General features: G+C 37.2%; 1 protein-coding gene across 4 annotated transcripts in view; it reads left to right on the top strand.

Moving 5' to 3' along the window:
* Nucleotides 1-23,551, top strand: part of LOC126278568 (protein unc-80 homolog) — a 953,735-nt gene that overhangs the window by 456,991 nt on the left and 473,193 nt on the right. For all 4 annotated transcript variants that reach the window (XM_049978772.1, XM_049978771.1, XM_049978773.1 and 1 more), the window contains 2 exons: nucleotides 10,340-10,548; nucleotides 14,534-14,682. In XM_049978772.1, the coding sequence (XP_049834729.1) occupies nucleotides 10,340-10,548; nucleotides 14,534-14,682 (358 nt within the window). The remainder of the gene's footprint in view (nucleotides 1-10,339; nucleotides 10,549-14,533; nucleotides 14,683-23,551) is intronic.

Below are 23,551 nucleotides of genomic sequence, written 5' to 3'. Positions count from 1 at the left end.
CCTGGGTTGTGAGTAACTAAGTCCACTTTCCCTTCTTCCCTTTCTTTCCCCTCTCTCCTCCCTGATGAAGGAACATTTATTCCGAAAGCTAGGAACTAAAATTTTTGGTTGTTTTTTGTGTTTCTATCGGCTGTACTGAGCTGAGGTAAGTACTGGCCAGCCCCTCTATCTCTTTGTTAGTAGTTGTTTCACATCTTTATATGAGATTTTCCATTAATTAGTTTTAACAGTAGATACTGAAATTCTTGTCGGGTCTGGAGTTGGATCACACAATCATCTGGACGCAGTATTTTCACAGCCCATGCTATATGCTAATCTCACTAGAATTGATTCGTACTGTAAAAGGCAGCCCTTTTATACATAATGGAAGATGAGTAGCTCATGCATCAGAAATTATCACTGCTGCCCGCTAGTGCAAGAGAACGTACAGCATCACAAGTGGTGAAAGCTGCCAGAAATGACGAATCATTATTGAGTACCACTGTCGATACATTCTACAGGGTGAGGTACCAACCATTGTTTTTAAATGAGAAATAAAACATGCTTCTAAATCTTACTGAAAGTTTAACCATTATCTCTATTTATAATGTTGTCTGCATTTCTAATTTCAATGGATTCTTGTAACACGTAGTCTCCGCAATGTGAAGCAAGGGAAACAGTTTGTGCCATATAATACAATTTGTGTCCCTTTGTAAGATCAGTACTCTGTTACCACAAATTTCATGGGGTGCAACAATTATGTGGGAATGGTGCTCAGTACATCTGTCATTATGTGAATAGTCTGGCGAATATATATCTTCCCACAATGGCAAGGGATCTGGTAAATGCCAGGCTTCCTCAATCATAAGTTATTCTTGACCGAACCAAGGAGCACTCTAATCGGGGTTGACAGACAACATGCATTTTTGATCTTACACCTTTTTAAAATCCATCCTGTCTTTGAAGATATGCCCACAGTGTATGATAGGAAAGTCATTGCTCAAAACATGCATCTTCTACTAGTTTCAGCAAAGTCCCAAACTCGAGGCACATCTGATCTGTTTGTCTGTGTACCCATTTTACTTGAACATTAGTTTAGGGTGTTCCAGCTTTGTGTGTCTGGGTTGTTGTAAGCCCTGTCTATAGGACTCCTTGTACATTGGTACAGTGGGTGACAACTCTCCCATAGTCATCAATTCATTTATGCAAAATATTAAAGCCAGGACACTGAGGACAGCATTTTAAAACCTAGCTGTTATTCAAAATATATTGATGATATAGTTATGGTGTGGCCACATGGAATAAATGCCCTGAACCATTTCCTGGATTATTTGAAGTTCAGCATCTAGCTCACAATGGAGGGCTGTGACTCTGGGACACAGTGTTTATCTATATCCAATGTACATGGACCACCTACATACAATGAGTTGTCTCCCATAATACCAGCACAAAGGAGTCCTGTGGATGTTGGCAACCAGACTTATGCCACTTCAGACACAGAAAGCTTGACACAAGACCTGGAGCAACTTAAGCTGGTGTTCAAGCAGAATGGCTACACAGACAAACAGATCTAGCATGCCTTCAAGTATAAGTTGCATGTAGATCAGTGGCTTTCCTACCACATGCTGGAGCTATATTTTCAAAGACAGGACATATTTTAAAAACCTGGAATGTCAAAAGTGTATTTTGTCTCCCAGCCAAGATAAGGCCACTCCTCAGTTTGGTGAAAGATAACCTAGGATAGAGGAAGCCCAGGATTTACCAAATCCCTTCCTCTTGTGGTAAGACTTATGTTAGCTAAACTATTTGCACCATTAATGACTGATGCATTGAGCAGCATTGCCAAACAGATTGTCATAGCCTGAGAAATCAGCAGTGACAGAGTACTGCCTTACCTAGAAGCACAGAATGTTACTGATAAGACACAAATGTTTGGCCCTGCATCTTGTTATTGGAACTGTGCTTTAAAAGAATCTGTTGAAATTACACTGGCAGATGGATTATAAGTATTTGATAGTATTAACAGAAATTATATGTGGCTGACTGTGAAAGAATTTGTATTCTCATACAAATTAATACATCTGGTAGAAACCTGCATTTAAATTTATTATTTGGAGTTGAATTATAAAACAATGTCTTGGAAATGGCCAAGATTATTTCCAGAATCAAATAAGAAGATTCTTTGTGACTATTACTTTTCAATATTGTTACGGAGTAGATCATAGGGAAAATAAAATCATCACAGCTGGGAACAAAACTAAAAATGGTTTTAACATACTGGCACATGCGGATGGCATCAATATTTTAGGAGAAAATAAGGAAGAAATTAATTCAATCTCCACAATATTGTATAACAGCTTACTTGTAATAAGAGTAGAAATTAATACATGTAAAACAAAAGACTTCATTGTCTCACAGCTAACTAAAGGAGATCATACCTATAAAATTGGCACACAAAAAATTGAAGCAGTATCTCAGTTCACATACCTTTAAACCTTTTGAACTGAAGACAACAATGTCAGAGCAGAGATAAATAGTAGAATAAAATGCCAATATATGTTGTTTAGCTCTGCTGGATCTATTAGAAAGCAAACTCATTTTAAAAATCTTGAAGATTCACTTGTATGAAACTCTCATACTTGTGTTGACATCTGCTAGTGGACATGGAAATCAACAAGATCAGAAGAAGTAAAATTAAGAACCCCTGAAAGAAAAGTTTTGAGGAAGATATTTGGCAGGATTCAAGATAAGAACACAGCTGAATGGAGAAGATTTACATTTAAAGAAGTATGTGATCTGTGTGGAGAATCAGACAGTGTGTCCAAAATTACAGCTAGGTGATTTCTTTGGATTGGACACTCCCTTTGGGCTCTAATAGAAAACAAAATTTATCAAATATGTACAGAACATCCTGAAGAAACGAGACATCCTGAAAGACAAAGAGTATGTTAACAGCAACAAAGAGGATATGAAAATGTTCTCATGAGCTGATAGAGCCACTGAACTCTAACAATGGCAGCTACTCTCACCGCCCCCACACTTACTTCGTGTACTCCTCTTGCTTCCTGTTCTTGTGTCCCTGTTAGATCTTTCTCAACATCCTCTATGTTCCCTTCCTCCTCATTTTCCTCTTCCATATCTCCATTAGGGTTTACTAACACTTCAAACCATTCATTCCACATCACCTTGATTTACTGTACATTCTCAACTTTCTTGCCTTCTTTAGATGATGGTGGTTAGTGTTTAACGTCCCGTCGACAACGAGGTCATTAGAGACGGAGCGCAAGCTCGGGTTAGGGAAGGATTGTGAAGGAAATCGGCCGTGCCCTTTCAAAGGAACCATCCCGGCATTTGCCTGAAACGATTTAGGGAAATCACGGAAAACCTAAATCAGGATGGCCGGAGATGGGATTGAACCGTCGTCCTCCTGAATGCGAGTCCAGTGTGCTAACCACTGCGCCACCTCGCTCGGTCTCCCTTCTTTAGTCATCCTGACATTTTTCATTATTCCTCTCTTCTTAGCCTTAACCATTCCACAGAGGACGTTCTTACTCCACTCAGTGCCCACTTCCATCATATTTATCCATTTTTTCATCCATTTCCTCTTCCCTCCTGCTATCACTCTCATATCTGCCTTCTCCATCCCACAGTATTCCTTTCTTGCTTCCTCAATTCTCTCCTGAAACCATATGAGGAAAGCTTCCTGTTTCTTTGCAACTTCCTCTTGTAACTCTCCCTCTCTAACCTACAAAAAGAGTTACATCTGAAAAGAAAATTATTTGAGACTGAAGACAGGTAGACTCATAATTGCTGCTGGGATAACAGACTGATAGTTTCTGATTTGTGACCACATGAATATTAATTATTACAGGTATGCCAATTTTTATACTTCTTGGACGTTGGACTTTGTAGTGAAATAATAGTGGCAAGCTCTGCAAAAGTTTACTACCAATTGTAGCAATCTGCATGAGATGTAGAAAATGGTTGATAATTGTTCATTGGTAGGCTGCTATTCCAGAAAGCGTTACAGGTGCTTACAGAAGCTGGAAGCTCCAGTTCCTCAGTTGTGATTATTACTCTTAACATAAACATGTGTACACCATTACCAATTGATGCAATTATTAGTAACTAAGAATTACAAATGCTTGCATAAGCAATGGTCTGGGCAGGAGACAGTAGGCTACCTAAAGCAGAAGAAAAAAAGAATGTATAAAAGCAAGTGACAAAAAACTTACAAAAATTCAATGATAATTTTTTAAATTACTTATATGCATTATGTTTGCCTTCCCTGGCTGGGCTTATAAAAGCATTTATAATATAAAATACATACAACTTGATGAATCATTTGATACACCCTTTCCCTCCCTTACTCTGTCATTCCATCAAGGTGTTGCTTCCACCTTTTCGTACCACTGAGTCTTTGGCACACTATTTCTGCTGCCACCACCATTGTTGCTTTGAACCTTCCCTTTGCTGCTCTACTGATTGCATTTCATTCCCTGGTATGTATCTCCTTACTGCTTTCTGAAATTCTTCTTCACATTTCTCTTTTTTTCATTTTCTGTATTGTTATTCTCCTTTCCTGTTCTTCAGCCTCCTTTTTGTCTTTAATCTCTTCAACCCTCACTACTAAAAGATGGTGATCACTATCTACAGCTTTGGAGTGTTCTCTTTGTGTCCTGATCACATATTATGTAGTCTACTACAGATTTACTCAATATGACTTTCCCTCTTCTTAAACCAAATGATTACTTTCACAAAATTCAGACAATTTTCATCCTTCCTCATTTTTACGTTCCCATCCTTTCACAACCAATACTTCCTCAATCCTTCTCTTCCCTTGCCCATGTATGAATTTAGATCACCCATTATCATGATGTTCTGTCCAGTAAGTTTTCCCTGTATTTCCTCTTCAAAGTCTTCCTTCACGTTAGCAGAACATACATGGTTTTCTTTATGTTTTAGTTATGAATGGTTTCTTAAATAAAATATTTATAGTATTGTCAACAGATATGTGTAACTTATACTGTGAACAATAAGATTTAGGAAATTACAACTTAAGAAATTTAGGTGTGTCATGTACAGCTATATGTGTCATGTACGGAAATGAAAAGGAAAAGGAATAAGATTGTTATATGAGAGAGTAGAGCTACTCCATATGGGTACATGTAGGGTCAATCCATATGAAGTGGTCCAGTGATGGTTACTTGACCATTTTTAAATATTTTAATTTTTTTATATGTGATTGCCCTATATTTGAGAAGCTCAAAACAGTTATTTTTAATAATTTATCTTGCACCTTTAATGGTTGGCGGCCATTTTTATTTGTAGGTGTGCAATAATTTCTCAGTGTGGAAACATTAGCAAAAATTTGAATATCTCTGCTACCAAGGCAGTGCACAATTTCTTGTTTTACTACTTTCCTAATTCTGGCACTCTATATAGTGCAGTTGTGTTCCCTCATGATCTTTGAAACTGTTATGAATTTTTCTATTCCTTTTACTAACAAGACAAGTAAAAAGTGTTATCAGCATTATTTATAATTCATATAACAACAGAATAGGTATCTTAAGACAGCCAATTCATCATCTTAAAGTTCTAACAAGGGAACCTCCCCATCGCACTCCCCTCAGATTTAGTTATAACTGAGTAGTCCATGTGCAAGATAGGCAACATCAAGGAGAATGTGAGCTTAGAAGTGCCGCGGTCCCGTGGTTAGCGTGAGCAGCTGCGGATCGAAAGGTTCTTGGTTCAACTCTTCCCTCGAGTGAAAAAGGCAATTTATTTTATTTTCAGACAATTATTATCTGTCTGTCCGTCCGTCTGATGCGATCACTTTTTTGTGAGTGATTATCACATCCACAAGAAAACCTAAATCGGACAAGGTAGAAGAATCTTTTTACCCATTCGCCAAGTCCACAAGTTATGTGGGTCGACAACATATTCCTGTCATGTGAAGCACACGCCGTCATCAGTGTTGTATAGAATATATCAGACGTGTTTTCCTGTGGAGGAATTGGTTGACCTATGACCTTACGATCAAATGTTTTCGGTTCCCATTGGAGAGGCACGTTCTTTCGTCTACTAATCACACAGTTTTGCGGTGCAGTCGCAAAACACAGACACTAAACTTATTACAGTGAACAGAGGCGTCAATGAACGAGCGGACACATCATAACTTTGTGAAAATAAAGAAAGTAAAATTATCACTCGAGGGAAGACTTGATCCAAGGACCTCTCGCTCCACAGCTGCTCATGCTAACCACGGGACAACGGCAATCCTGAAGTGAGACTAACCTTGATGTTGCCTATCTTACACAGGGACTACTCAGTTTGTATATTTTGCCTATTTTTTTTTCATAGTTCCACACAACTTCTTCCTGTTTTCTCAATTGATCTGTGTTCTGTTTTTCAAGGCCTATCCACTGTGCCAAGTTATAATTTGAGGGGGGTGCAATGGGGAGGTTCCCTTGTAAGTTACATGTTCAAACAATGGAAATTCCAGGTAAGAATATCAACAGTATAGAGAAAGATAAATTGCTACTTACACGAAGGAAGACACATTAAATTGCAGAAAGGAACAGTTAAAAGGCACTTGCATGGAGCTTTCGGTCACAGCCTTCATCAGCAAAAGAGAAACGCTATTTTGGCCTGAGGTGCCAGAGTTGGCAGTCATGTGTGCATGAGGATGTTTGCTTGTGTGTTTCTCTTTGCTGATGAGGGCTTCGTTGAAAGCTTTGTGTGAGAGTCCTTTAATTGTGCCTGTCTGCAACTTAATGTGTCTTCTTTACAGCAAGTAGCAATATGTTTTACCTCAGACTATAGAGTACATGTTCCTTTTTTTAATCTTACTCTTAAAAGAGATTTCAGTAAATGTCCTCTAGCTATAATTTACTACAAGTAGTCAAATTTTGTGACTGCATATTAATCATGCTGAAAAGAACTTTATACACATCCTAGAATGTGTGGTATGAAATGAGAGTTATTTAATTCTTTGAATGTGAGGGCCATAAGGTGAGAACTGTTCATAAGGTGAGAAGAACTGTTCACAAGAATCAGTATTAGAATAAAAAATAAGTTCAATAAATAATAGTGAAATCACTTTAGAACATTTATATTTTAGCGAAATAGTAGTTACTGAAATTTGCAGTTGTCATTTAAAAACTGATTATGAAACTTACAAATATTTATGTAACTTGTGACATTCTTTGACTGTGAGGATCAAAAGACAACAAACATTGTTCACAAGAGTCAGTACTGCAATAATAAATAAATAACTGTTTATGAAACTTACAACTATTTATGCTACATGTCACAGTTCATAATAATTGATGGAAAGTAATAAAGTAGAACAGAAGTGCTATCTTGCATTCCTCACGGAAGTGTTATAGGCCATCAGCTGTTCCTCAGCTATATCACAATTTAGGAGACAACCTGAGCATCCCTCTTAAATTGTTGTCAGATGATGCTACCATTTACCATCTCATAAAATCATCAGAAGATTAAAATTTCAAAATCACTTAGACATAGTATCCATATGGTACAAAAAGGGCAGTTGTATCTGAATAAGAAAAAGTCTTAGGTCATCCACATAAGTACTAAAAGAAATCTGTTAAATTTCAGTACATGATAAATCACAGAAATCTAAAGGCTGTCAGTTCAATCAAATACCTAATAATAACAACTACAAGCAACTTAAGTTGGAACAGTCATGTAGATAATATGGTAGTGAAAGTCTTTTATTGGTAGAACACTTAGAAGATGCAACAGGGCTGCTAAAGAGACTGCATACACTATGCTTGTTCATCCACTGCTAGAGTATTGCTGTGTGGTACAGGATCCTTACCAAATAAGATTGATGGAAGAGATCAAGAAAGTTCACAACAGGTGGCTCATTTTGTATGATTGAAAAACCGGGGAGAGGTGTCACAGATAAAATATGCGAGTTGGGGTGGCATTCATTAAAATAAAGACATTTTTTATTGTGGCGCCATCTTTTTAAGAAATTTCAATCATCACCTTTCTTCTCGGAATGTGAAAATATTTTGTTGACTCACCTAACAGGGAGAAATTATCATTGTCATAAAAATAAAGGAAATTAGAGGTTGCATGGAAAGATTTAAGTGTCCGTTTTTCCTGCACACTGTTTGAGAATGGTATGGTAGAGAAATTGAGTGAAACTTCATCCAAGGATTTACATGTGAATTTCAGAGTAGTCATGTAGACATAGATTTAATATCCTCACATTTCCTATATTTAGACTACCTACAAGGATTAAAACTGACACCCAAAAGGGTGCTCATGGACGGTGCCTGTAAGTGCCCAGGAATGATTTTATTACTTATTCTGGCACAACTTATTTAAATGCAGTAATTACCAAATGCTACTACTGTACTATACTAATGTTTGACTACAAAAGTTGACAAATTTCTCTTATTTTTGTGAGGGCACAATGCTTTTAATTAAATCAGTTCCTAATTTAAACCATTTACAATTACTGTAATTATTGTCCTGTATACATCCATTTAATGTTTAAGCATGCCCCTTGCATTGATTTCTTACTCTTTTGATGTCACTGTTAGTGGAAGTGTGGTACATCCACAGATCAAATCTTCAAGATTATGTTTTGATAACATAATTCTTAAAAACCAAAATAAAATTTTTGGTTACAAAGAAATAACAAGAAACCCCATTTATTACTGAGGGAATGACTTATACAGATGCAATCCTCAATACAACCCATAAAAACTGCAAAATTATATTCATTTGAAAAAGAGGAACATGTGTGTTCATTAGTAGATTTGTAACATGGAACTCTGCTTCCTCTGTGATGTTCCTCCATTATTTGTGGAACATTTAAAGGTTTGACCAGCATCAGTTTTCTGCATTGGCAAATTAGGAAACCCAAGCCAAGAGTGAGTCTATCTCCTTTACAAAGTTGACACAAAGGGACTTTCACACATTAATAAACATCTACCAGCATGAAATATTCAGAATTTTGCTGATCTGGGGCTAAGAAGATGCAAAAAAGAGTGTGGCTAGTACATAGATGTATTTAATAATCTACATCTACATGATTACTCTGCATTCACATTTAAGTGCTTGGCAGAGGGTTCATCGAACCACATTCATACTATCTCTCTACCATTCCACTCCCGAACAGGGCGCGGGAAAAACAAACACCTAAACCTTTCTGTTCGAGCTCTGATTTCTCTTATTTTATTTTGATGATTGTTCCTACCTATGTAGGTTGGGCTCAACAAAATTTTTCACATTTGGAAGAGAAAGTTGGTGACTGAAATTTCATAAATAGATCTCGCTGCGACAAAAAATGTCTTTGCTTTCATGACTTCCATCCCAACTCGCTTATCATATCTGCCACACTTTCTCCCCTATTACATGATAATACAAAATGAGCTGCCCTTTTTTGCACCCTTTCGATGTCCTCCGTCAATCCCACCTGGTAAGGATCCCACACCGCACAGCAATATTCTAACAGAGGACGAACGAGTGTAGTTTAAGCTGTCTCTTTAGTGGATTTGTTGCATCTTCTAAGTGTCCTGCCAATGAAACGCAACCTTTGGCTCGCCTTCCCCACAATATTATCTGTGTGGTCTTTCCAACTGAAATTGCTTGTAATTTTAACACCCAGGTACTTAGTTGAATTGACAGCCTTGAGAATTGTACTATTTATCGAGTTATCAAATTCCAACGGATTTCTTTTCGAACTCATGTGGATCACATAACACTTTTCGTTATTTAGCGTCAACTGCCACCTGCCACACCATACAGCAATCTTTTCTAAATTGCCTTGCAACTAATACTGGTCTTCGGATGACCTTACTAGACGGTAAATTACAGCATCATCTGCGAACAACCTAAGAGAACTGCTCAGATTGTCACCCAAGTCATTTATATAGATCAGGAACAGCAGAGGTCCCAGGATGCTTCCCTGGGGAACACCTGATATCACTTCAGTTTTACTCGATGATTTGTCATCTATTACTACGAACTGCGACCTTTGTGATAGGAAATCAGGAATCCAGTCACACAACTGAATTGCTACCCCATAGGCCCGCAGTTTGATTAGAAGTTGCTTGTGAGGAACGGTGTCAAAAGCTTTCCGGAAATCTCGAAATACGGAATCAACTTGAGATCCCCTGTTGATAGCAGCCATTACTTCATGTGAAGAAAGAGCTAGCTGCGTTGCACAAGAACTATGTTTTCTGAAACCATGCTGATTACGTATCAATAGATCGTTCCCTTCAAGGTGATTCATAATGTTTGAATACAGTATATGCTCGAAAACCCTTCAGAGCCATGGAGGGACTGCAATACAGTAATGAATTTTGTTTTCAAGACATATGTGGTGGACGTGCTGACCAGAAAAGAAACTGCAGTAAGTCTCCGGATGCAGGTGCACAAGGCGGTTATGCAACAAATTTTGGTGCTGGACTCGCTGGAGGTGGCAGTCGAGGAGTTGAAGGACATGTTATAGCGAGTGTCTTCAAAGCACTTGTAACACGTCTTGTAAACTCACACAAGGACCTCAAAACACAGGAAAATTTAGTGAGTATAGGTAGAAACGTGTATCATCTCATTCAGTGTACATTTAAATTTTAAAACCCTTTATAGCATAAGTGTGTGTGTACTTTTTTTGTATGAGTTTAACTGCCATTTTTAGCTTCTCTACTGAAAGTATGAGAATACAGTTTTGCTTTTTATGATATATTCCTGATTAAATAAATTGTGTGCAGTGAGATGAAAACAAAAACTTGCTTCAGTCAGCTATTACACCAGTTCTTAAATTTCATACTTTATAGAGTATCTCCAAAGATTAAACCCAACACCCAGAATAGTACTCATATACATGATTGTATTCAAGATGATATACTTCTGTTTGCTTTGGTGTGTGCTTTAGGATATGTGAACTGCTACAAACAGCTACTTATTGTGGGATCAACGCTTTAATTATCACAAACTTTCTTTGGATTACAAGCCAGACATGTCAGCACTTAAATCAGTCTGAGGAAGAACTGTATCTATTATTTACTTTCATATTAATCTAATATTCCATCTTTCTTTAGTTATTTAAAGTGATCTAGCAACATTACTGAAGTTTCAGTTAGAAATTAGTAGTGGGAGCCACGGAATAGTGGCAGTACTGCAGGTTCATGACAGCGAGTTAACAGTCTGACATATCAGTATTCATGGATCAATGGAATCAACAACAGCATGCATTAGCCATAAAAATGTTTTATAAAAACAATGATTGTTTGGTAGCAGTGCAGAGGGAGTTTTGACGTTTTTATAATTTAGGACATCATGATGCCGTTCCATGAAAACATATGATAAAATGTTGGATTAATTACTGTGAAGAGACTTGATCTGCCCTCAAGAAGAAATCAACAGAGCGACCCAGAAGTGTACATTCTTCATCGAACATTGATGTTGTACGTAAGCCTGTCTTACGGGGCCCATGGCGTTCAGTTTGTAAGCAAGCAGCAGTGGTTGGAGTGTCCTGGGAGAGTGTTCACAGAAGTCTTCATCTTGATTTAAAATTTTGTACATACTACAGATGGTTCAACAAATGAAGGACAACGATTACAGGTTACGATTAGGATTCTGTCAACAAATGATAACAAAAATAAACAATGACGATGAATTTCTAAACAAGTTGTGGAAGTCAGATGAGGCACATTTTCATCTCACAGGTTATGTGAATAAACAGAACTAGTGTTACTGGGCAAACACAACTCCTAATGAGTGCCCTTCACATGCTAGTAAGGTGACATTATGGTGTGGTGTTTCATGACAGGGGATTATCGGACTGTAATTTTTTGTAAATGAAGAGGGAAACACAATAACTGGAATTGTCAATTATTATTTGGAGATGTTACGAACTTTCATTACACCTGCATTGAACAAATTTCCAAACGTTCAAGAAGCCTGGTTGCAACAGGAAAAAGCAACATCACACAGTGCAGGGCAATCAATGGCATTTGTGCAAGAATTGTTTGACAACCATGCAATTTCATAATTCGGTAACATTCCCTGGCCCCCTAGATCGCCAGGCTTATCCGTTTGTAATTTTTTCTTGTGGGGTTTCTTCAAGAGCCAAGTCTACACGACTTGACCAAGAACGCTGGATGAGTTAAAACAGAGAATTCGGGATGCAATTCACAGTGTCCCAGATGAGATGTTGCGCCCAATGAAGAATCTCAGCAGCAGATTTCATGAATGTATTCATACAGGAGAACACAATCTAATGGGTGTAATTTTTAAAAAAATGATAAATACCATCAATTTTTCGTAAATAGCAAGGTTTTAAGGTTTCAATTACTATAAATGCAGTTTCATTCCTTCATCACTTCTAGTGTTATTAGATTGTGGAAATGTTCCCGTTCTTTTGCTTCACTATTTGCAGTACCCAGGAACATAATCTGCACAATTGCATTTATACAGGAGTTAAAAAGAGTCAATTCCTCCCTGGGGATCTGAATTTGTTATGTAAACAGTATCAGTACTGGTATTTTCTCAGCCTTTACACATACAAACTTAATTAACCATTTAAACTAATTCAGTTAAAGTGGAAGGTAGTTTCAGAGTACTGTCGAAATGTAATTTGAACTGAACTGAACTGTTATTTACCTCTTTTCTTCTAGAGTTCCTGGTGATTTCCCAGGATTATCTTTGCAAAATTTTCTAATTCTACAAGCAGTGCTGTAGCTTACACCTGTGTATGCTACAACTAGTTAATAATTTTTCTGGCCTCACTCTATAATGTACTACCACTTATCCTCCAAGCAGTCGATGGGCCTGTAAGCATTTCGTCACTCACTGCAAATGGTATTTCTTGCGCGCACCTCAAGATGGACAACAAGCCTTGCACAATGCTTACCTGTTGTACACAGCATTCTGTACTGGATAACTGAGTCTGGCAGCAGCCAGAAACAAAACATTCATGGCCCAAAGTCAAACTTCTACAAACTTTTGCTGACCAAGAACAAGGAAGTAATTAAAGGGCACTGGTTAACAGTAGGTAACTGAAAAAAGGTTGCATGTCAATCTAATGGTTGAACAAGAAAGGTAATATTTGGCTCAAAGAGACACAGTAAACCAATAGAAATATCTTAGATGCATCATTTTACTCGGTAACAGGATGCAGCATAAGATCAGTAGCTGAACTCATAAATCAGCCCAGTTATACCATCAAGGTTGATGTCTACTGTGGAACAAATAAGTCCCCTTAAAATCAGAATCCCCATAATACCATAGGTCCTAGAAACCTGCACAACAACCTAACGGATCAATAAGTATCATCAAGCTGCATACATGAAGTTCTTACAACCTATTGTCCAGAAAACTAGGAAATATAGGGTAAGAAATAAAAAACTAAGAGGAGGAGCTGCAGTGTACACCTAGTTGAAAGAAGAAGTGACAGTGGCCCATTTGAGACAGTTTGTCAAATTACCTGACAAGGGAAGGATAGCAGAACAAAAACTATATACAGACATGACTGGTAAACACCAGTAGGAAGATAAAGGACACGATGGCTGCAACAAGTGAAAGAGGATATAGAAACAAGGAGAGTCAGCTGGGATACCGTGCTGAGAAAAGGATGGTACATGGAAAGACACAACTGGAGAACACCAGTAAGCCACACCAGGGCAACTGGAGCAGAAAACTGATGTTGATGATGATGATGATGTGTATTGCAACAAATGCTGATGACATCCAAGTTGTGCCATACCAAACTATTAACTGCCATAGTGATAGGAATGCTCTCTCTCCAACAGAGCAGTTACCTCAGATTCAGTTGCAGATGAGTATGTATTATCTAAGAACTGAAAGAAGCTTCAGTTAGTTAAAAAAAACAGAAGTAATAGTAGTTACACAATGGCTGAATCCAGTAACTAGGAGAAAACCACTGAAAAATTCAGATTTCTGAAGCTACAAACATACATGTAATTGGATAGATAAGAAAATGTACTCACCAAGTGGTGGTGATAGAACATACGCACACACACAAATGTTTAACTTATGCAAGCTTCCAGAGCCAGTGGCTCCTTCCTCCAACAGAAGAGTTGACGGGGAAGGAAGGTGTGTGAAGGGAAAAGGACTGAAGAGGTTTAGGAGAATGGGTACATCTCAGAAAAATCATGCAGGACCCTGGTAAGGGGAGACAGAAGGGATGAGCAGGATAATTAAATTGCTTTGTATCATATTTCAGTGACAGCAGAAACAGAAATTTATTAACTAACCAATTTTCCATTCAACATTTGTCATATACAAATGGGAGCACCAATTTTTTGACATAGACTGTTGCTTATATGATAATACAGGTACAAGATATTAATACTAGCATCACTACAAGAAAAATTATGTACAGTACCTAGTTTGGTAACTATTTGAAAATCATTATGTAAGCACATAAAAATTTGAGCATACTTTCGCCATCATTACCTGAGTATATCCTAGTGCTGGTACAACGTTATGTTATTTGAAAACCAGTTCACATGAACTGGTGTTTTTCTTTTATTCACATTTTCAGGCATTGTATGGAGATGTGCGGCAACTTATGACTTATATTAAGGAAGCCCATGGTGGAGTATTTCGTCGTGTGGTTTTGAGTGGATTAATGGACTCTGCAAACCGTCCTCATCGAAAAGAGCCAAATGTACAGACAACACGTGTTATCAGGTAGGAGAATAAGCTATGTTTTGCATACCTACTGTGTGAAATTTGTAGAACATCAGTCAACTCTTACCTTCTTTCTCTCTATGCCAATTGAATCCATCCCTCTCATCACTCCCTCCCTCTGCCCCTGCTCTTTTCCTGCTTCTCTCTCTCTCTCTCTCTCTCTCTCTCTCTCTCTCTCTCTCTCTCTCTCTCTCTCATGTGGACGTGCACACCTACACACACAAACACACACACACGCACTTGCGTGGTTGTAGAGCTGGTGATTGGTACGTGGTTAAAGTTCCTGTCATTTTTCGCACTTAAATGTTATTTTGATTAGTGGCTAACGTTAACAATAGTTTCACTTATTCTGTATTTAATGGAGACTATTACATTTTATCATTTATGATTAAATTTTATGGTAAGTTAATATTGTAGTACATTCATGGGAAAAACAACTTAAACAAAGGAAACAGGGAGAAAAAAAAGAGTGGTTACATTATTTTTCAGCCATTCCCTTACTTTTTTTATGCTGTTGTGTGTATAATAAATTTATTTAGAAACTTTGAAATATGGGAAGATCTTGATCGTACAATTCCTTATTAAGCATTTCACATTTCAAAATTTCATCAGCAGACTGGAACTGTAGTATAAAGTGTACAAAGAAATTAAAAATAACAATTATATACATAAATAACTTATGTAGGCATATTAGTGATCCATATACTGAATTTTCAGTTGATATTGTACTTATATTTATGTCAAACTTTAGTAAAAATCTCACAAAAGTGAGCACATTGACTGAATATAATACAGAGCTCATCTCATATAAGCATGTTTGATGGTGCAGCTGTCTATTTGAAGAGAACCAGTGCCAGGTAGACAGTGGTCATTAAGCTATCTAAGAAGTTAACAAAGGTCAGTAGGTGGCACTAGCATTGGCTGTAGAAATGAAGTCAAAGAGGAACTTTACATCAGACAAATACTATTACATTTCATTCTTTATGATTAAATTTTATGTAACAAAAATAACCTCTTTGAAATAGTAGTGAACCCTAAATGTTAGACTAGATTAGTTTTTCATTCCATAGATCCGTGCTGAGGAGGTCCTCGTGGATGTGGAACATTTCATGAGGTACAGTGTAATGTACATGTAATGTAACTATATTCAAAACAAGAAATTAAATTTAATATACTCATAATGAGAAACTCAACTTGACGCAGTTGCTCTAAGATGCTTAGATTAGCCATAAGCAGTAAATTTAACTTCCTGTTTTGAATACAGTTACATTACTTGTTCATTACACTGTGCTTAGTGTTATGAAAGTTAAATATTTGGGGTTTGCTAAAATTTCAAAAAATTTATTTTTGTTACATATAATTCTTTGTTTCCATACTGTTATATATGTTTGCATTACATTATGTATAACTACATGTATAAGTAGTATGACCACTATATCAATATCATGCATGCCTAGGCATCAACTTTTGGCATCTAATGATCCTGATTCTGCATCATCAACCACAATATGCAAAGATTGTTTTTGCCTTCACACTGTCCAATATTATACCATTATGCTTTTTAATACAGGGTGTACATGCCCTGGGACAACCAGGAAATCCAGGAAAAACCCAGGAATTTTTTCATCTGAGAGAAAACGGGGAAAAACACGCGAATTTTTTATAATTCTAAGAATTTTTCAGTGTTGTAGTTTTCAGTTACATTTTTGGAATTTTGATTGCTAAGAACTGATAGTCTAACAACGAATATTCCTATATCCCACTCTGCAGAATTATACTGCAGCAATGAAAAAGGGAGAAAGGAAAGAAACTAAATCTTCAAAGTTGTGAAGTAATTGTGCCATTTACAACAAAACACACTGCACACACAAGCGTCTACAAATAGCAGATGTGTTAAATGCATTAGGATGAAAGACTACATAATACTTCATAGCAACAAACTGCTTGTGATGAGTGTGATGTCAAACTGTTTACATTAACTTTCTTTAGAGAAGATACCAGTGGACTCTTATAGCTTCGCAGTTGAGTGGCCTATGTTCAGTACATTCTCGTGCTTCTGGCTAATTGAAGTGTGGCTGTTGGCTGTATTGGTTGTGACAAGCAGTTGGATGCTACCTGGATAAATTTTTCTGGCACACAGTATTACATATAGTGATTCGGCTGTTTCCGCTTCATTTACAGCTCTCACGTCATATGAAAACAAAATTGGGTTTATGTGGCCGGGAGCCATCAGTTGAATTAAAATACATTCACATATTTATGGAAAGCTAAAATACATTATTAATATTGGTTTTTATGTTTTATTTTATTTCCAGGGATTTGACAGTCAAGCATTAATTGCCTTGCAGAATGATGAAGTTATTTTTGTCAGTTTTCTAAAGAAATTTGGCTGTCACTAATCTTTTTCGCTGAGGGAGTCAGTTTATTTGAAATGAAGTCTGTCATTCCAGACTATTGGGTAGTTTCAACTTTATTGCTGGATTTCAAACACACGTTTTCATCTTCTGGCATGTGAAGTATTATGTCATAATAAACACCAAACATGAAATAATGCAGTACTTTCACATCCTGAAAACCACACTGAAAAGCTTAATATGAGGTTGGGGCCTACTTCATTGTGAATCTAGACATATGAATGTGCACTTTAAGCAGAATTATGTATTTTAGTATGGTTTACAAAATTTGGATGGTCTTGGGGTATCATGTGATGTCCTGTTTCCTTAACGACATAATGTAAGATCTCTTAATGCTTCAAATGTACAAACATACAGGCTTCCTACATCATTGTAGCTGCACATGCACAGTAATGACAGTTTACTGGTGGTCAATGGCAACTGCTGAAATGAACCTGCTCGCAGGAAAATATTGCAAATGGTGATTTTAAAAGCGTCACTTTCACTGTAAATTTCCTTTTAAACAAGATGAATTATGTTGCGTATGAGAATGTGTACTGAATTTCTTAAACCACAGAGTGTTTGACTCTCATTTAAAACTTTATTTAAAATTTTGCTTGCACATTTCTGTGATGTATATTAAAGTGTAACACACGCAACAAAAAGAACAATTTATATGTGGAAGCTTAGCATTTCTGGTGGCTTATTGATCTTTGAGACCAGTATTATATGCGAAAGCCTAGAGTTTCTTGTGGCCACACTTGTATATTTATTACACCATTAAATTTTCCTACTTGTTTATTCACACTACTTAACAGTGATTTTGCTGTTGACTGACTACATCACATCTTTTATGCACTAAATTTCTGCTTTCATGGTGAGGACTGACTACATCATGTATACTATGCTTTGAATATCTGCTTTCATTGGCTGATGAGATCATGTGGCACGAGCTACTTACAAACGCACATCGCTATCTTGATTTCAACGTTTTGGAAACTAACGTGCTGTGTTTGGTGGAATTCGCATCTGTACTTTTGTAATATGAAAATATACAGCATACTTGTTGCTGCACATCAAATATCTTTCTATTTTTTCACTCGCAGTGGTTTACTAATGTGCCAGGAAATTCAAGCCGATGCGTAAAACCTTAACCCTTCAAAGAATTGATAAGTTTTACAATTCTGAGGGAAAGTATACTGTCACTTAACATGGAAAAAGTGTACTTTTATCTGGGAGAAAGTGTATTTTTAAATGGGAAATCCAGGATTTTTTTTTCTTGTCCGTGTATACATTCTGAATTACAAAATAAAAATAAAAAATAATATTAATTTCTATTTTATTTCAGATTGTTACCACTCATCTATGCTTTCCCAAATACTTCTATTGTATGTCATTCATTACATGTTCGACTATTTTAATGTGGCTGCAGTTGGTCATACACTTGTAACATTGTAGTTCGTTATGGTTGTAAACTGATAACAGCTGGGCTGGACTGTTGTTATGGTCAAACACTATACCTTTAAGTCTTTTTTTTATTTTTTTTATTTAAAAAAAGCATTTAATTGCAATATTATCTTACTTTTTATTTCACATTGTTGCCACTCATATAGGCTTCGCTACATTGTTCTATTGTATGTCTTTTATTATACGTTCAAATATTGTGATATGACTATATTTCCTGGTGTAAGATTTTAGTTTTTGATGGTTGTAAACTTATTCTTCCAAAACTTATTTTATTTGTGGTCTTTATTGGTTTAATATTTACATTGTATGACCATCAGTTGGTTGTTGCAAACATGTCTTCTGCTTTGATTATTGAATAATGACTCTTTTTGTTACAATGTTCATGACGTTACCTAACAGTACAATTTCATGCTATATAAATTTTACTTATTATCAGTATATGAGTTTCTTCTGCACAAAAGTAACATAAATTGTATCTCTGTCAGGCTTTTATGATGTTCTGCCATGCAGTTTATCACAATCTATAGTCTTTCTTAAAGTAACTCTTTGACTTCATTTCTGTGAGCATTGCTAACAGCCCCTACCAGCCTTCATTTACTTCTTAGATAGCTTAATCACCACTGTCTTTTTGGCACCGGTTCTCTTCAAATAGGCAACAGCACTGTCAAATATGCTTATATGAGATGAGTCTGGTATTATATGCATTCTGTGTACTTACATTTGTAATATTTTTACTAAAGTTTGATTTAAATGTACATATGATATCAATTGTAAATTCTGTATATGGAGGACTAAGATTAGATTAGATTAGATTAGATTAGATTAATACTTGTTCCATAGATCATGAATACGACACTTCGTAATGATGTGGAACGTGTCAGGTTAATAAAAGATGTCTGTACAAGAAATTACATTACACAAAATATTGCATGACACTAATGATTAAGTTTTTTTTTTTTTTTTTTTTTTTTTTTTTTTTTTTTTTTTTTTTTAACTTACTTTATATCTAAAAATTCAGCCAATGAGTAGAAGGAGTTGTCATCTAGAAATTCTTTTAATTTATTTTTAAATGTTAGTTGGCTATCTGTCAGGCTTTTGATGCTGTTTGGTAGGTGCCCAAAGACTTTTGTGGCAGCATAATTTACCCCTTTCTGTGCCAAAGTCAGATTTAACCCTGCATAGTGAAGATCATCCTTTCTCCTGGTGTTATAGGTATGCACACTGCTATTACTTTTGAATTGGGTTGGATTATTATCAACAAATTTCATAAGGGAATATATATACTGTGAGGTTACTGTGAGGATCCCTAGATCCTTAAATAGATGTCTGCAGGATGACCGTGGGTGGGCTCCAGCAATTATTCTGATTACACGTTTTTGTGCAATGAATACTTTTCTACTCAACGATGAATTACCCCAGAATATGATGCCATACGAAAGCAGTGAATGAAAGTAGGCATAGTAAGCTAATTTACTGAGATTCTTATCACCAAAATTTGCAATAACCCTAATAGCATACGTAGCTGAACTCAGACGTTTCAGCAGACCATCAATGTGTTGCTTCCAGTTTAACCTCTCATCAATGGACACACCTAAAAATTTTGAAAATTCTACCTTAGCTACAGACTTCTGTTCAAATTCTATATTTATTACTGGAGTTTTGCCATTTACTGTACGGAACTGTATATACTGTGTTTTATCAAAATTTAAAGAGAGTCCGTTTGCTGAGAACCACTTAATAATTTTGTGAAAAACATCATTTACAATTACATCACTTAGTTCTTGGATTTACAATTACATCACTTAGTTCTAAGATGCATACTTGGGTTAGTATGTATATTTTTGTTAGTGTTAATTTCTTTGTACACTTTATTCCTCAGTTTCAGTCTGATGCTGAAATTTTGAAATTCTTGATGGTTAATAAACAGTTGTGTGATTTCATATTTTATTGTTGTGCCAAATCTGAATGGTCATCTGCCTCTTCCACAAATGTATTGCTCTGCCAAGTAATGGGATTTACAAACTAATAAAGATTATGCAGCATTAGCACAATGTAGTCCTAAAAAAACAACTAACTATATTAACACACATGTGAAAAAATCCCTTGTTTCTTAGTTACTGATTAATTTTTTACATTTCAAGCAAAAATCAAGCAACTGAAGTTTGTATCGACTAATTAAAATTAATTTTGTTGGATAATCAAGTGATACCAATTTAAGTCAGTGTGTTGACGCCTAATGAATGAGACTGAGACAAATGCAAAATGACTGTCAAGGTATGGCTAGAAGACAAATGCAAGACCTTTAGAAGCCTGCATGACCTGTGGCGTTGCCTCTGATGGAGGAGGATAAGACTGTGATGGGACTGGAATAGGATGTGCTGGATGGTGAATTTGGCAGGTCTTCCACAGAGATATGACCTATGTGGCAAGGACTTGGAAACTTGAGTGTAAGCGGCATCAGACTGGACCAGAAAATTGTATACATTGGGTGGGTGGCAGAATACCATTTTAGGAGGGGCAGAAATGATTGTAATGGTTGTGGGTAGGAATTCCCTCATTTTCAAACAGAATGATAGGTGGTGGAAGATTTGGTGAAGGGCATGGTTGAATTGCTCCTATCTAGGATAATGTTGGTGATGAGAGGAGGGTGCTCCTTTGTGCTTGGTGCTTTGGAATAGTGGAAGGATGATGGGAGTCACAGTAAATCTGTTTATGGACTAGGTCTGTGAGAGCTTTAGTGAGACTTTCAACACATTGAGCATGGGAATTCTTGTCACTGAAGAGACTGTGTGTGAATACCTAAGGGACCAAACTTCTTAAGTCATCGGTACCTACACTTACACGCTACTTAAACTAACGTATGCTAAGAACAAAACACACACACACACACACACACACACCACACACACACACACACACACACACACACACACACACACACACATGCCTGAGGGATGACTCGAACATCCGGCGGGAGGTGACATGACGCCTCAATTACTGTCAAACACATCTCTGTTTTGACAATGTCAATAAGTAAGCTTTACAGATTCTGTTGCAGAATGAAAAGTTTATGTAGCCATAGTGCCATGTTTTCAATAACCACCAGGATCAAATTTTCACTCAAGCTATAGAGTGAAGCTATTTTGCTATGTTGTTCAAAGTTTGTCACTTTATGGGGGTGGCAATACATAACAAGTTCATAGACAAAAACATATTCAATGTGAAGTCAAAAATTTTAAAAATGAGACTACAGCAGATTCTGTTGGAGAAATGCTACTATTCGACAGAAGAATTCATAGAGGATGAAATGATACAAGGGGTGATTAAGTGTCAGATTTTATTGTATGTGCATATAACAAAATTGCATTATTTTTATGATACTGTTTGTTAACATCAGCTGTTCTTTGTTCATGGTGAAATGTACCACAATTTGATGTGTCTTCTGTACCTGAATCAAATGATTTAGAGTATGTACATTATGAGACAAATAAACCACAATTCATAACAAGAAGTTTATATTTTCAGTAATTTAACTTTCCCAAATCAAATTCAGACTTCTTCACAAATCAGAAAAACTCTTACAGTGCCTTTCGACATGCATCACACCTGTGGATATAATTGACTCCTGAATAATTTCAAAATTGATTTCAATAATCAGTAGAAGATTTAAGTTGAAGCTGTAAGCTTCCCAAAAAGCATTGCTTTCAGACGTTTTCTTGCAGTAAGTCCAAATCCAGAAACTTCAATATAGTTCAGTGGTATAATTGCTACACCCATCCATAGATATAGTTAACACACATTTCATTAACTCTCTTTTTATTTAGAAAATGTTAACAACACACAATAGAACTGATACATTTTCATTTATTCATTTCAAACATCAATTTTTAATGATATATAGAGATGCTCCCTGCCACTGTTGGATCAGCAGCTGACAGCAGCAAGTCGTATACTCCTACCTGACTTATTTGTTACATAGTTTCGTATAGGAGGTGTAATTTTGAGTTTTATTTATTGTAATCGTAAATTCAGGCGGATTGTAGCGCAGTTTTTAGGCATTTGTACAGGTTAGTTCATACATTCTTTGCGTGTTTCCCTTGCGTTATCTAGGCATGGACTCGTGTTTCAGTAACTGTTGTTCAACATCGATTAGAATGGACAGGGACTGTGATTGCTGTGTTCGGATGAGGGCTGAGTTGGCATCCCTTTGCTCACAGTTGCAGGCGGAACTGACTTCGATCGCGCAGCTTGAAGCTGTTACCAATGGGCACCACTGTGGGGAGCCGGACTTGGATATCACAGGGATGTCAACCTCGTCCTGTCTGTCCCCAGATCGGTCTGCCGCTGTGGTTGCCCTGGTTGCTGCCCACAGTGGGTCTGAGCTCTCACCTGTGGTTGATTAGGAGGTCGTTCCAAGGTGTGGCAGGCAGCGAAAGACGTCCCTGGAGGCTGATCAGAAAGCCTCCCCGGTGCGTTTGACAAACAGGTTTCAGGTACTGTCTCTGTCTGAGCCAGATGCAGCTGCCTGCCCTGCTTCAGAGGATGATTCTCAGCCTTCAAGGTGCGGGCAGTCGCAGAGGGTGGGCTTATTGGTAGTTGGGAGCTCCAATGTTAGGCGCGTAATGGGGGCCCTTAGGGATATGGCGGCTAAGGGGGGAAGAAGACCAGTGTGCACTCCGTGTGCACTCCAGGTGGAGTCATTCCTGATATGGAAAGGGTCCTTTTGAATGCCATGAAGAGCACAGGGTGCAGCCAGCTGCAGGTGGTGGCACATGTTGGCACTAATGACGTGTGTCGCTTTGGATCTGAGGAAATTCTCTCTGGATTCCAGCGGCTATCTTATTTTGTGAAGGCTGTCGGTCTTGCTTACGAGATGAAGGCAGAGCTCACCATCTGCAGCATCGTCGACAGAACCGACTGCGGACCTTTGGTGCAGAGCTGGGTGGAGGGTCTAAATCAGAGGCTCAGATGGTTTTGCGACCGTGTTGGCTGCAGATTCCTTGACTTGC

Source organism: Schistocerca gregaria, chromosome 6, assembly GCF_023897955.1.
Source record: "Schistocerca gregaria isolate iqSchGreg1 chromosome 6, iqSchGreg1.2, whole genome shotgun sequence".
Taxonomy (NCBI): Eukaryota; Metazoa; Arthropoda; class Insecta; order Orthoptera; family Acrididae; genus Schistocerca; species Schistocerca gregaria.
Note: the sequence above shows the minus strand (reverse complement) of the source record. Positions and strands in the feature narration are given on the sequence as shown.